The sequence below is a fragment of the Salvelinus alpinus genome, chromosome 4 (genome assembly GCF_045679555.1).
Source record: "Salvelinus alpinus chromosome 4, SLU_Salpinus.1, whole genome shotgun sequence".
Lineage (NCBI taxonomy): Eukaryota > Metazoa > Chordata > Actinopteri > Salmoniformes > Salmonidae > Salvelinus > Salvelinus alpinus.
Genome location: NC_092089.1, coordinates 91,763,476 through 91,776,835, shown reverse-complemented (window position 1 = coordinate 91,776,835; position 13,360 = coordinate 91,763,476). Strand labels below are relative to the sequence as shown.

The following is a 13,360-nucleotide window of genomic DNA, read 5'->3' as shown; positions in this document are numbered from 1 at the left end:
ATGGACTCTATATAGACCTCAGTTCTGGCTCTAGATGGACTCTATATAGACCTCAGTTCTGGCTCTAGATGGACGCTATATAGACCTCAGTTCTGGCTCTAGATGGACTCTATATAGACCTCAGTTCTGGCTCTAGATGGACGCTATATAGACCTCAGTTCTGGCTCTAGATGTACTCTATATAGACCTCAGTTCTGGCTCTAGATGGACTCTATATAGACCTCAGTTCTGGCTCTAGATGGACTCTATATAGACCTCAGTTCTGGTTCTAGATGGACTCTATATAGACCTCAGTTCTGACTCTAGATGGACTCTATATAGACCTCAGTTCTGGCTCTAGATGGACTCTATATAGACCTCAGTTCTGGCTCTAGATGGACTCTATATAGACCTCAGTTCTGGCTCTAGATGGACTCTATATAGACCTCAGTTCTGGCTCTAGATGGACTCTATATAGACCTCAGTTCTGGCTCTAGATGGACTCTATATAGACCTCAGTTCTGGCTCTAGATGGACTCTATATAGACCTCAGTTCTGACTCTAGATGGACTCTATATAGACCTCAGTTCTGACTCTAGATGGACTCTATATAGACCTCAGTTCTGGCTCTAGATGGACTCTATATAGACCTCAGTTCTGACTCTAGATGGACTCTATATAGACCTCAGTTCTGACTCTAGATGGACTCTATATAGACCTCAGTTCTGGCTCTAGATGGACTCCATATAGACCTCAGTTCTGACTCTAGATGGACTCTATATAGTCCTCAGTTCTGACTCTAGATGGACTCTATATAGACCTCAGTTCTGAATCTAGATGGACTCTATATAGTCCTCAGTTCTGGCTCTAGATGGACTCTATATAGACCTCAGTTCTGGCTCTAGATATAGTTACCTTTGGTAGTTCTAGACTTCTTTTGGGTCCTGACTTCTGTATCCACTGCTTCTGTCTGATCTACTGTATGTCATGACCCCAGACTAAACACAAACTCAACTCCTTTACTCTGACCCCTGGCGGTGTCCTGACTCTGAACTGTTACTCTGACCCCTGGCGGTGTCCTGACTCTGAACTGTTACTCTGACCCCTGGCGGTGTCCTGACTCTGAACTGTTACTCTGACCCCTGGCGGTGTCCTGACTCTGAACTGTTACTCTGACCCCTGGCGGTGTCCTGACTCTGAACTGTTACTCTGACCCCTGGCGGTGTCCTGACTCTGAACTGTTACTCTGACCCCTGGCGGTGTCCTGACTCTGAACTGTTACTCTGACCCCTGGCGGTGTCCTGACTCTGAACTGTTACTCTGACCCCTGGCGGTGTCCTGACTCTGAACTGTTACTCTGACCCCTGGCGGTGTCCTGACTCTGAACTGTTTCCTAACCCTAGACTGAAACTGAAGTCAATCTTAATCTCAAACTAGACCTCTTCTCTGTTTCCTAACTGTCTCCTGACTCTATTCTGTATCCTTCCTATGGTCAGTGTCCTGTCTCCTGACTCTATTCTGTATCCTTCCTATGATCAGTGTCCTGTCTCCTGACTCTATTCTGTATCCTTCCTATGGTCAGTGTCCTGTCTCCTGACTCTATTCTGTATCCTTCCTATGGTCAGTCCTGTCTCCTGACTCTATTCTGTATCCTTCCTATGGTCAGTGTCCTGTCTCCTGACTCTATTCTGTATCCTTCCTATGGTCAGTGTCCTGTCTCCTGACTCTATTCTGTATCCTTCCTATGGTCAGTGTCCTGTCTCCTGACTCTATTCTGTATCCTTCCTATGGTCAGTGTCCTGTCTCCTGACTCTATTCTGTATCCTTCCTATGGTCAGTGTCCTGTCTCCTGACTCTATTCTGTATCCTTCCTATGGTCAGTGTCCTGTCTCCTGACTCTATTCTGTATCCTTCCTATGGTCAGTGTCCTGTCTCCTGACTCTATTCTGTATCCTTCCTATGGTCAGTGTCCTGTCTCCTGACTCTATTCTGTATCCTTCCTATGGTCAGTCCTGTCTCCTGACTCTATTCTGTATCCTTCCTATGGTCAGTGTCCTGTCTCCTGACTCTATTCTGTATCCTTCCTATGATCAGTGTCCTGTCTCCTGACTCTATTCTGTATCCTTCCTATGGTCAGTGTCCTGTCTCCTGACTCTATTCTGTATCCTTCCTATGATCAGTGTCCTGTCTCCTGACTCTATTCTGTATCCTTCCTATGATCAGTGTCCTGTCTCCTGACTCTATTCTGTATCCTTCCTATGGTCAGTGTCCTGTCTCCTGACTCTATTCTGTATCCTTCCTATGGTCAGTGTCCTGTCTCCTGACTCTATTCTGTATCCTTCCTATGGTCAGTGTCCTGTCTCCTGACTCTATTCTGTATCCTTCCTATGATCAGTGTCCTGTCTCCTGACTCTATTCTGTATCCTTCCTATGGTCAGTGTCCTGTCTCCTGACTCTATTCTGTATCCTTCCTATGATCAGTGTCCTGTCTCCTGACTCTATTCTGTATCCTTCCTATGGTCAGTGTCCTGTCTCCTGACTCTATTCTGTATCCTTCCTATGGTCAGTGTCCTGTCTCCTGATTCTATTCTGTATCCAACCTCTAGACAGTCCTAACTGTAGTCTCTATGGTCTGTGTTGCAGGTCCTAACTGTAGTCTCTATGGTCTGTGTTGCAGGTCTGACTGGTCTATATATCCTACCTCTAGACAGGCCTAACTGTAGTCTCTATGGTCTGTGTTGCAGGTCTGACTGGTCTATATATTCTACCTCTAGACAGTCCTAACTGTAGTCTCTATGGTCTGTGTTGCAGGTCTGACTGGTCTATATATCCTACCTCTAGACAGGCCTAACTGTAGTCTCTATGGTCTGTGTTGCAGGTCTGACTGGTCTATATATCCTACCTCTAGACAGGCCTAACTGTAGTCTCTATGGTCTGTGTTGCAGGTCTGACTGGTCTATATATCCTACCTCTAGACAGGCCTAACTGTAGTCTCTATGGTGTGTGTTGCAGGTCTGACTGGTCTATATATTATACCGCTAGACAGGCCTAACTGTAGTCTCTATGGTCTGTGTTGCAGGTCTGACTGGTCTATGTATCCTACCTCTAGACAGTCCTAACTGTAGTCTCTATGGTCTGTGTTGCAGGTCTGACTGGTCTATATATCCTACCTCTAGACAGTCCTAACTGTAGTCTCTATGGTCTGTGTTGCAGGTCCTAACTGTAGTCTCTATGGTCTGTGTTGCAGGTCTGACTGGTCTATGTATCCTACCTCTAGACAGTCCTAACTGTAGTCTCTATGGTCTGTGTTGCAGGTCCTAACTGTAGTCTCTATGGTCTGTGTTGCAGGTCCTAACTGTAGTCTCTATGGTCTGTGTTGCAGGTCCTAACTGTAGTCTCTATGGTCTGTGTTGCAGGTCCTAACTGTAGTCTCTATGGTCTGTGTTGCAGGTCCTAACTGTAGTCTCTATGGTCTGTGTTGCAGGTCCTAACTGTAGTCTCTATGGTATGTGTTGCAGGTCCTAACTGTAGTCTCTATGGTCTGTGTTGCAGGTCTAGACAGTCCTAACTGTAGTCTCTATGGTCTGTGTTGCAGGTCTGCCCATCATGCAGGTGAAGATAGATATCTCCAGACAGCAGGTTGAGAAGATCTTTGGTCTGGATGACTATTGGTGCCAGTGTGTTGCCTGGAGCACTACGGGAACCCAGAAGAGCCAAAAGGCATACGTCAGGATCGCCTGTAAGTATTACTCTGATATAAAGACTACGTCAGGATCACCTGTAAGTATTACTCTGATATAAAGACTACGTCAGGATCACCTGTAAGTATTACTCTGATATAAAGACTACGTCAGGATCACCTGTAAGTATTACTCTGATATAAAGACTACGTCAGGATCGCCTGTAAGTATTACTCTGATATAAAGACTACGTCAGGATCACCTGTAAGTATTACTCTGATATAAAGACTACGTCAGGATCACCTGTAAGTATTACTCTGATATAAAGACTACGTCAGGATCACCTGTAAGTATTACTCTGATATAAAGACTACGTCAGGATCACCTGTAAGTATTACTCTGATATAAAGACTACGTCAGGATCTCCTGTAAGTATTACTCTGATATAAAGACTACGTCAGGATCACCTGTAAGTATTACTCTGATATAAAGACTACGTCAGGATCACCTGTAAGTACAGTCGCAGATCTACTATTATAAGATAACTGATATGAGACAGGGTTGGAACAAGGGTGTCCTATCGAACCAAGGAGAGCCATAAGGCATCACATGTAAACTACCAATCAAAAGTTTGGACACACCTACTCATTCAAGGGTTTTTCTTTATTTTTACTATTTTCTACATTGTAGAATAATAGTACAGACATAAAAACTATGAAATAACTCATATGGAATCATGTAGTAACCAAAAAAAGTGTTAAACAAATCAAAAGATATTTTCTATTTTGTCGCCACCCTTTGCCTTGATGACAGCTTTGCACACTGTTAAGTACGCCTCTCGGAAGAGGAAACGCAACACCCTGCTACAACTCAACTCCCCGTGAAGTGAAAGAGGTATGGGGCTGTAGGTGCGTGTAAGGATGACAAAGACAGAGAATTTACTGTTTACAGGGAATTTATTGCTTCCTTCACGCGGTAAATTCTGGGAAAAGGGGCTGAACGGAACCAGAGCAAAGAAAGTAAATATCAAAGCCCACTCTCCTACCTTACCTGCCTACCCACTACTTATCTAACTTAGCACCACCTGGTGCACTAACCAAAATACAGGGGGTGGTCCGCCCAGGTCTTACCTAGTGTGCATAGACAGAGTATATACTACGGGTATATGTATGCCCGCGGGCCTCTTGCCTAAACACTCCCAAGGTGCATTCCCCTTCCCCCCTGGGAACAAATGAAACAGAATAGTCCAAACGTAATTAAACAATTTCAAGAATCAAAAACACTGTTCTATTGGCACACACATACTGTATCTCAAATCAGCAGCTACAAAAATACTTAACAAAACCTGTCTCTCAGCCACAACCAAGACCAAGCTTATACAGCTGGAGAAGGATTTGGTAATTGAAGACAGCTGTTTCTGACGAGAGGGCGGGGTCAGCTCCAATCATCAAATGGGGCCTACCAATCAGCTGCTTGGGGGAATTTCATGAAGCCGTCCTGAAATACAAAACCACAACACAGAAACTGGGGAACGTAACACACACTCTTGGCATTCTCTCAACCAGCTTCATGAGGTAGTCACCTGGAATGCATTTCAATTAACAGGTGTGCCTTCTTAAAAAGTTAATTTGTTAAATTTCTTTCCTTCTTAATGCGTTTGAGCCAATCAGTTGTATTGTGACAGGGTAGGGTTGGTATACAGAAGATAGCCCTATTTGGTTAAAGACCAAGTCCATAATATGGCAAGAACAGAACAAATAAGCAAAGAGAAACTACAGTCCATCATTGCTTTAAGACATGAAGGTCAGTCAATCTGGAAAATGGCAAGAACTTTTAAAGTGTCTTCAAGTGCAGTCGCAAAAACCATCAAGAGCTTTTATGAAACTGGCTCTCATGAGGACCGCCACAGGAAAGGAAGACCCAGAGTTACCTCTGCTGCAGAGGATAAGTTCCTTAGAGTTACCAGCCTCAGAAATTTCATCCCAATTATATGTTTCACAGAGTTCAAATTACAGACACATCCCAACATCAACTGTTCAGAGGAGACTGTGTGAATCAGGCATTCATGGTCAAAATACTGCAAAGAATCCACTACTAAAGGACACCAACAAGAAGAAGAGACTTGCTTGGGCCAAGAAACACGAGCAATTGACATTAGACCGGTGGAAATCTGTCCTTTGGTCTGATGAGTCCAAATTTGAGATTTTTGGTTCCAACCGCCGTGTCTTTGTGAGATGCAGAATAGGTGAACGTACCATCTCCACATGTGTGGTTCCCACTGTGAAGCATGGAGGAGGAGGTGTGATGGTGTTGGGGTGCTTTGCTGGTGACACTGTCTGGGATTTATATATAATTCAAGGCACACTTAACCAGCATGGCTACCACAGCATTCTGCAGCGATACGGTAATCACTGTCATAGGATACTGGGTATCTACCCCATAATGACTCAATACCCCATAATGACTCAATACCCCATAATGACTCAATACCCCATAATGACACAATACCCCATAATGACACAATACCCCATAACAACTCAATACCCCATAACAACTCAATACCCCATAATGACTCAATACCCCATAATGACACAATACCCCATAATGACACAATACCCCGACCAAACTGAGCAATCGGGGGAGAAGGGCCTTGGTCAGAGAGGTGACCAAGAACCTGATGGTCATTCTGACAGAGCTTCTCTGTGGAGATGGGAGAACTTTCCATAAGGACAACGATCTCTGCAGCACTCCACCAATCAGGCCTTTGTGGTAGAGTGGCCAGATGGAAGCCACTCCTCAGTAAAATGCACATGACAGCCCGCTTGGAGTTTGTCAAAGGCACCTAAAGGACTCTCTGACCATGAGAAACAAGATTCTCTGGTCTGATAAATCCAAGAATGAACTCTTTGGCCTGAATGCCAAGCGTCACGTCTGGAGGAAACCTGGAACTATCCCTACGGTGAAGCATGGTGGTAGCAGCATCATGCTGTGGGGATGTTTTTCTGCAGCAGGGACTGGGAGACTAGTCAGGATTGAGGGAAAAATGAACAGAGCAAAGTACAGAGAGATCCTTGATGAAAACCTGCTCCAGAGCGCTCAGGACCTCAGACTGGGGCGAAGGTTCACCTTCCAACAGGACAACGACCCTAAGCGCACAGCCAAGACAATGCAGGAGTGGTTTCAGGACAAGTCTCTGAATGACCTTGAGTGGCCCAGCCAGAGCTCAGACTTGAACCCGATCGAACATCTCTGGAGAGACCCAAAAATAGCTGTGCAGCAACGATCCCCATCCAACCGGACAGAGCTTGAGAGGATCTGCAGAGAGGAATGGGGGAAACTCCCCAAATACAGATGTGCCAAGCTTGTAGCGTCATACCCAAGAAGACTCGAGGCTGTAATCGCTGCCAAAAGGTGCTTCAACAAAGTACTGAGTAAAGGGTATGAATACTTATGTGAATGTTATATTTCCATTTTTTTTATATGTAATAAATCTGCAAGAATTTCTAAAAACCTGTTTTCACTTTGTCATTATGGGGTATTGTGTGTAGATGGATCAGGAATTATATACTTTTTAAAAAATCAATTTTTACAATAAGGCTGTAACTTTACAAAAGGTGGAAGAAGTCGAGGGGTCTGAAACACTTACCGTAGCACTTTATCTTCCCAACTGTATTGATAATTCCATCCCTGATTCTCCCTAGACTCTCCTGGCAGTATCGATCAATGGATTGTGTCTCTGAATGACTGTAATGTTGTTATTTTGTCCCTTTTAGAGATGACAAACCATTTATTCATACAGGCTATTCTGATTGAGACACAATCTCTGTACGTATTTTATAAGAGGGTCTATTGACCTGCCGGTGGTTATTATGTGCCTTTGGGGAAAAGACAAGACTCTACTTAACACGTTACCGAAGCCTGTGAGGCCAAGTCAATCATTATAATGTGTCTTTGGGCATGAAAAGAGACTCTCATGGTGGTGTCTGACAGTAGAGATATCCTGTAGAGAAGAGACTCTCATTGTGGTGTCTGACAGTAGAGATATCCTGTAGAGAAGAGACTCTCATTGTGGTGTCTGACAGTAGAGATATCCTGTAGAGAAGAGACTCTCATTGTGGTGTCTGACAGTAGAGATATCCTGTAGAGAAGAGACTCTCATTGTGGTGTCTGACAGTAGAGATATCCTGTAGAGAAGACACTCTCATAGTGGTGTCTGAGTAGAGATATCCTGTAGAGAAGAGACTCTCATTGTGGTGTCTGACAGTAGAGATATCCTGTAGAGAAGAGACTCTCATTGTGGTGTCTGACAGTAGAGATATCCTGTAGAGAAGAGACTCTCATTGTGGTGTCTGACAGTAGAGATATCCTGTAGAGAAGAGACTCTCATTGTGGTGTCTGACAGTAGAGATATCCTGTAGAGAAGACACTCTCATAGTGGTGTCTGAGTAGAGATATCCTGTAGAGAAGAGACTCTCATTGTGGTGTCTGACAGTAGAGATATCCTGTAGAGAAGAGACTCTCATTGTGGTGTCTGACAGTAGAGATATCCTGTAGAGAAGAGACTCTCATTGTGGTGTCTGACAGTAGAGATATCCTGTAGAGAAGAGACTCTCATTGTGGTGTCTGACAGTAGAGATATCCTGTAGAGAAGACACTCTCATAGTGGTGTCTGACAGTAGAGATATCCTGTAGAGAAGACACTCTCATAGTGGTGTCTGAGTAGAGATATCCTGTAGAGAAGAGACTCTCATTGTGGTGTCTGACAGTAGAGATATCCTGTAGAGAAGAGACTCTCATTGTGGTGTCTGACAGTAGAGATATCCTGTAGAGAAGAGACTCTCATTGTGGTGTCTGACAGTAGAGATATCCTGTAGAGAAGAGACTCTCATTGTGGTGTCTGACAGTAGAGATATCCTGTAGAGAAGAGACTCTCATTGTGGTGTCTGACAGTAGAGATATCCTGTAGAGAAGAGACTCTCATTGTGGTGTCTGACAGTAGAGATATCCTGTAGAGAAGAGACTCTCATTGTGGTGTCTGACAGTAGAGATATCCTGTAGAGAAGAGACTCTCATTGTGGTGTCTAACAGTAGAGATATCCTGTAGAGAAGAGACTCTCATTGTGGTGTCTGACAGTAGAGATATCCTGTAGAGAAGAGACTCTCATTGTGGTGTCTGACAGTAGAGATATCCTGTAGAGAAGACACTCTCATAGTGGTGTCTGACAGTAGAGATATCCTGTAGAGAAGACACTCTCATAGTGGTGTCTGACAGTAGAGATATCCTGTAGAGAAGAGACTCTCATTGTGGTGTCTGACAGTAGAGATATCCTGTAGAGAAGAGACTCTCATAGTGGTGTCTGACAGTAGAGATATCCTGTAGAGAAGAGACTCTCATTGTGGTGTCTGACAGTAGAGATATCCTGTAGAGAAGAGACTCTCATTGTGGTGTCTGACAGTAGAGATATCCTGTAGAGAAGAGACTCTCATTGTGGTGTCTGACAGTAGAGATATCCTGTAGAGAAGAGACTCTCATTGTGGTGTCTGACAGTAGAGATATCCTGTAGAGAAGAGACTCTCATTGTGGTGTCTGACAGTAGAGATATCCTGTAGAGAAGAGACTCTCATTGTGGTGTCTGACAGTAGAGATAGCCCCATAGGCCAAGTCAATGTTTTCTAACATAATGTGAATAAGATTCAGTGCATGATGTTGGGGGGGGACAGTGCAAATGAATCCCTATTCCCTATGAAGTGCACTACTTTTGTACAGATCCCTATGGGCCTTGGCCAAACGTAGTGCACTACATAAGGAATAGGATGCCTTTTGGGATGCACCCATACATAATGATCTACACCACAGTATATATATATCAGCAATGACATCTATGATGAGAATAAAAACAGACTGGAGATTTAGCAGTGTGAGGCAGTGCCAAATCTGCCTAGGGATATGAGAGAGAGAGAGAGAGAGAGAGAGAGAGAGAGAGAGAGGGAGAGGGAGAGGGAGATAGGGAGGGAGGGAGGGAGGGAGGGAGGGAGAACAAAAGTGAGAGAGAGAGAGTGGGGGATGGAGAGAGAGTGACAGCTGAACATATGCCCAGGCTGTGAGCAGAGCAACAGGCCCAACCATCACTAATGCACCCCCCCCCCCCCCCTCCCTCCCCTAAGCCCCAACCTGCAACCTAATATTTATGTATATCAGATGCTCACCATGCGCTGCTCACACCTACTGTAATGGAAAACAACACTCGACTGACACTCTTTCACTATCAAATCCTGGAAAATACAAGGTCTGAGCAGGAAAAGAGCAGGAACCCAGACTCCATCAAATACATTGGGTGACAGTATTCCCTCCCAAATATGCCCCCCAAGACAAAAACAACCAACAAAAATGGGTCACAACTCCTACGCTCGCTGGGTCTGTACAAAGTCAATAGTAGGCTTCGGGGTAACTCCTATGGTAGGTATACATACAGCTCATCTCTTGAACGTCAGTATTGTAGACTACTTTATCACTGACCTCAACCCAGAGTCTCTCAGAGTGTTCACAGTCAGCCCACTGACACCCCTATCAGATCACAGTCTACCTGAACAGAGAAACACTCAATCATGATGCATCAAAGCCAAAGGAACTGAATAATATTAAGAAATGCTATAGATCAGGGGTGTCAAACTCATTTTCACCGAGGGCCACATCAGCATAATGGCTGTCCTCAAAGGGCCAGATGTAACTTATAAATGTAATCGAATGTAATGTAAAATAAATGTAACTCCTCCTTAATGTTAAATAACTCATTATTTATTATAACTTATTCAAGTGACAATTACAGTTGCATAGAAAATATATGTTTGCTTGTAGCTCTAACATAAATCCTTTTAAATTTTGTCAGCTTATGAAAACCCACATAACTCCATTAATGAAGGATCAAACTGTCCAAGTGAATAAAGAAAAATAACATAAAACTTAGCTGCAAAGAACATGTATGACACATGTAGCATTTTACAAAAAAAGGCTGCACACAGCCGTGCACCCAACTGATGGTTTGATGACAACAATTTGTCTGCATACACACATAAACCTGCAAACATTAAATAATTACTACAGCAGCTACACATAAATAATATGTAATCAACTAAAAATACCAAAATAAAGGTTGACTCAGTTCACAACTATATTGGTCAAGTTTTTCGGTTAGTCTTTGATGAGGAGATGCTGCCTGTCCTTGAACACACCAAGTGGATTCTCTCTCTACTATCGATTGATCATGTTCTGAAAATGATAAACACAAAACAAAATGCAAGCACAATCATTAAATTGCACACAGTTTAACTGTTCTTCTTCTTGGTTGAATTACATTTTATTATATTTTAATTAAGTTTAAAAAAAAATGCTTGCCTGTGTGTTTTCTGACCAGATGTCTGACACCGTTTTCCCGTTACCAGTGTGTCAATGTCTGGTTTTAGGTCCTGTGCTGAGGCAATGCGTAGAACAGCATGGAGGCTTTCCTGAGCATTCCTGAGCTCGAAAAATCGCTTGAGGACTTTGCTCCTACTCAGCCACCGCACTTCTGTATGGTACAGCACATCCCCGTGTTCCGAGCCCATCTCCAGCAAAAACTGCTGGAACTGACGGTGATTCAGGCCACGCGCCCGAATGAAGTTCACTGTTTTCATGACTGTGGTCACAATGTCCTCCATCCCCAGCACCTTCCCACACAAAGCTTCTTGATGGATAATGCAATGATACGTTATCAAAGGCGTGTGACAGTTCATTTTTTGCATTTTCCCCTTCATTAGTCCAACCAAGCCCACTTTTCCTCCACACATTGCCGGTGCACCGTCTGTAGTTAATCCTACCAAGTTTTCCCACTGCAATGCATTTTTACTTACGGACTTCTCTACCGCATCAAAAATGTTCTGTCCCGTCGTGGTCCCATGCATTGCAGCCACATCCAACAGCTCCTCAGTGATAGAGAGGTCCGACTTTACGCCTCTAATAAAAATTGATAACTGCGCTGTGTCCGTGTTATCTGTGCTTTCATCAACAGCTAATGAAAAAGCTGTGTAGCTGCGTGTCTCCTCGGCCAGCTGTGTTGTAAGATTTTCTGCTAGTTCCTTCACTCGGTCGACGATGGTGTTTCTTGATAAACTGACATTTTTAAAAGTCTGTAACTGGTCGGGACACACCTGCTCACAGACCTTCAGCATGCACTGCTTCAAAAACTCTCCCTCTGAAAAAGACTTGGAAGCGTGGGCGATTTCTTCAGCCACAATGAAGCTAGCTTTCACCGCGGCCTCGTTTTTGGCTGTGGATTTCATGAACAAACTCTGCTGCGACCGCAGTTTGCCTTTTAATTCTTGGGCAATTTGTTGCTTTTCTTGAAGGCTAGCTTTAGCGTACTTAGCTCCGTGTTTGGTGTCAAAATGTCGACGCAGATTGTACTCTTTGACAACCGACACCGCCTCGTAACACAAAAGACATACCGGTCTTTCTCCTTGAAGCGCAAACAAGTATTCGCCTTCCCATCTTTCTTGAAACAGTCTTCCGTCTGCATCAACTTTTCTCTTTCTGGACATTTTGGGATCATTATTTATATCTCAATTCCACTCGTTGGCATGGACACTGCCGTGGCTAGCGTAGTCGAAAGGCATTGTGGGAATGTAGTTTTTGGTCAAAGCACGCTCTTAATTTATTTTTTGGTATTTATTTTTAGACACTCAAAACTTTTAAGCTCTCGCGGGCCACATAAAATGACCTGGCGGGCCACATCTGGCCCGCGGGCCTTGAGTTTGACACATGTGCTATAGATGGAAGGAAAGTAGTGTGGAAACCTACCAAAAAAACAATTAGGCAACAACAAATTCCCTCCCTTTTAGACAACTTCCTGGACAAAACATTTCACTGTAATAGTGAAGGTGTAAACTTGGCAGTAGAAAACCTAAACAGTATATTTGACGTCTCAGCTTTCCTATCAAATCTAAACATGTCAAGCAGACAACCTAAGAGAATTAACAAAAGTGACAAATGGTTTGATGAAGAATGCAAAAACCTGATAAAGAAGTGGAGAAACCTGTCCAACCAAAAACAGAGAGACCCAGAAAACCTGAGTCTACGCCTTCACTATGGTGAATCACTAAAACAATACAGAAATACACTACGGAAAAAGAAGGAACAGCACGTCAGAAATCAGCTCAATGTAATTGAAGAATCCATAGAATCTAACCACTTCTGGGAAAATTGGAAAACACTAAACAAACAACACGAAGAATTATCTATCCAAAATGGAGATGTATGGATAAACCACTTCTCTAATATTGTTGTCTCGAAAACAAAGAACAAACAGCAAAAACATGATCAATTACAAGTCTTAGAAACAACTATTAAAGACCAGAACCCACTGGATTCTCCAATTACATTGATGGTTGATGATTGATGAACTACAGGACTTTTTACCAAATTATCAGAACGGACCAAAACAAAGGCAGTCTTCTCATGCTTTGTTGACTTCAAAAAAGCTTTTGACTCAATTTGACATGAGGGTCTGCGATACAAATTGATGGAAAGACCTGGGCCCTGTCAGACCTGGGCCCTGTCAGACCTGGGCCCTGTCAGACCTGGGCCCTGTCAGACCTGGGCCCTGTCAGACCTGGGCCCTGTCAGACCTGGGCCCTGTCAGACCTGGGCCCTGTCAGACCTGGGCCCT

General features: G+C 43.8%; 1 protein-coding gene and 1 long non-coding RNA gene across 2 annotated transcripts in view; one reads left to right on the top strand and one right to left on the bottom strand.

Annotated features, from left to right (window-relative positions):
- LOC139574675 (netrin receptor UNC5A-like) overlaps positions 1 to 13,360 on the top strand; it is a 623,219-nt gene that overhangs the window by 403,972 nt on the left and 205,887 nt on the right. Inside the window, exon 3 of the mRNA XM_071399451.1 lies at positions 3,575 to 3,718. Within this exon, the coding sequence (XP_071255552.1) occupies positions 3,575 to 3,718 (144 nt within the window). The remainder of the gene's footprint in view (positions 1 to 3,574; positions 3,719 to 13,360) is intronic.
- On the bottom strand, positions 10,440 to 11,157 carry LOC139574674 (uncharacterized). The gene is made up of 2 exons (XR_011674812.1): positions 11,053 to 11,157; positions 10,440 to 10,926 (listed from the first exon to the last, which is right to left on the bottom strand). It is a non-coding gene; the product is annotated as an uncharacterized lncRNA (long non-coding RNA).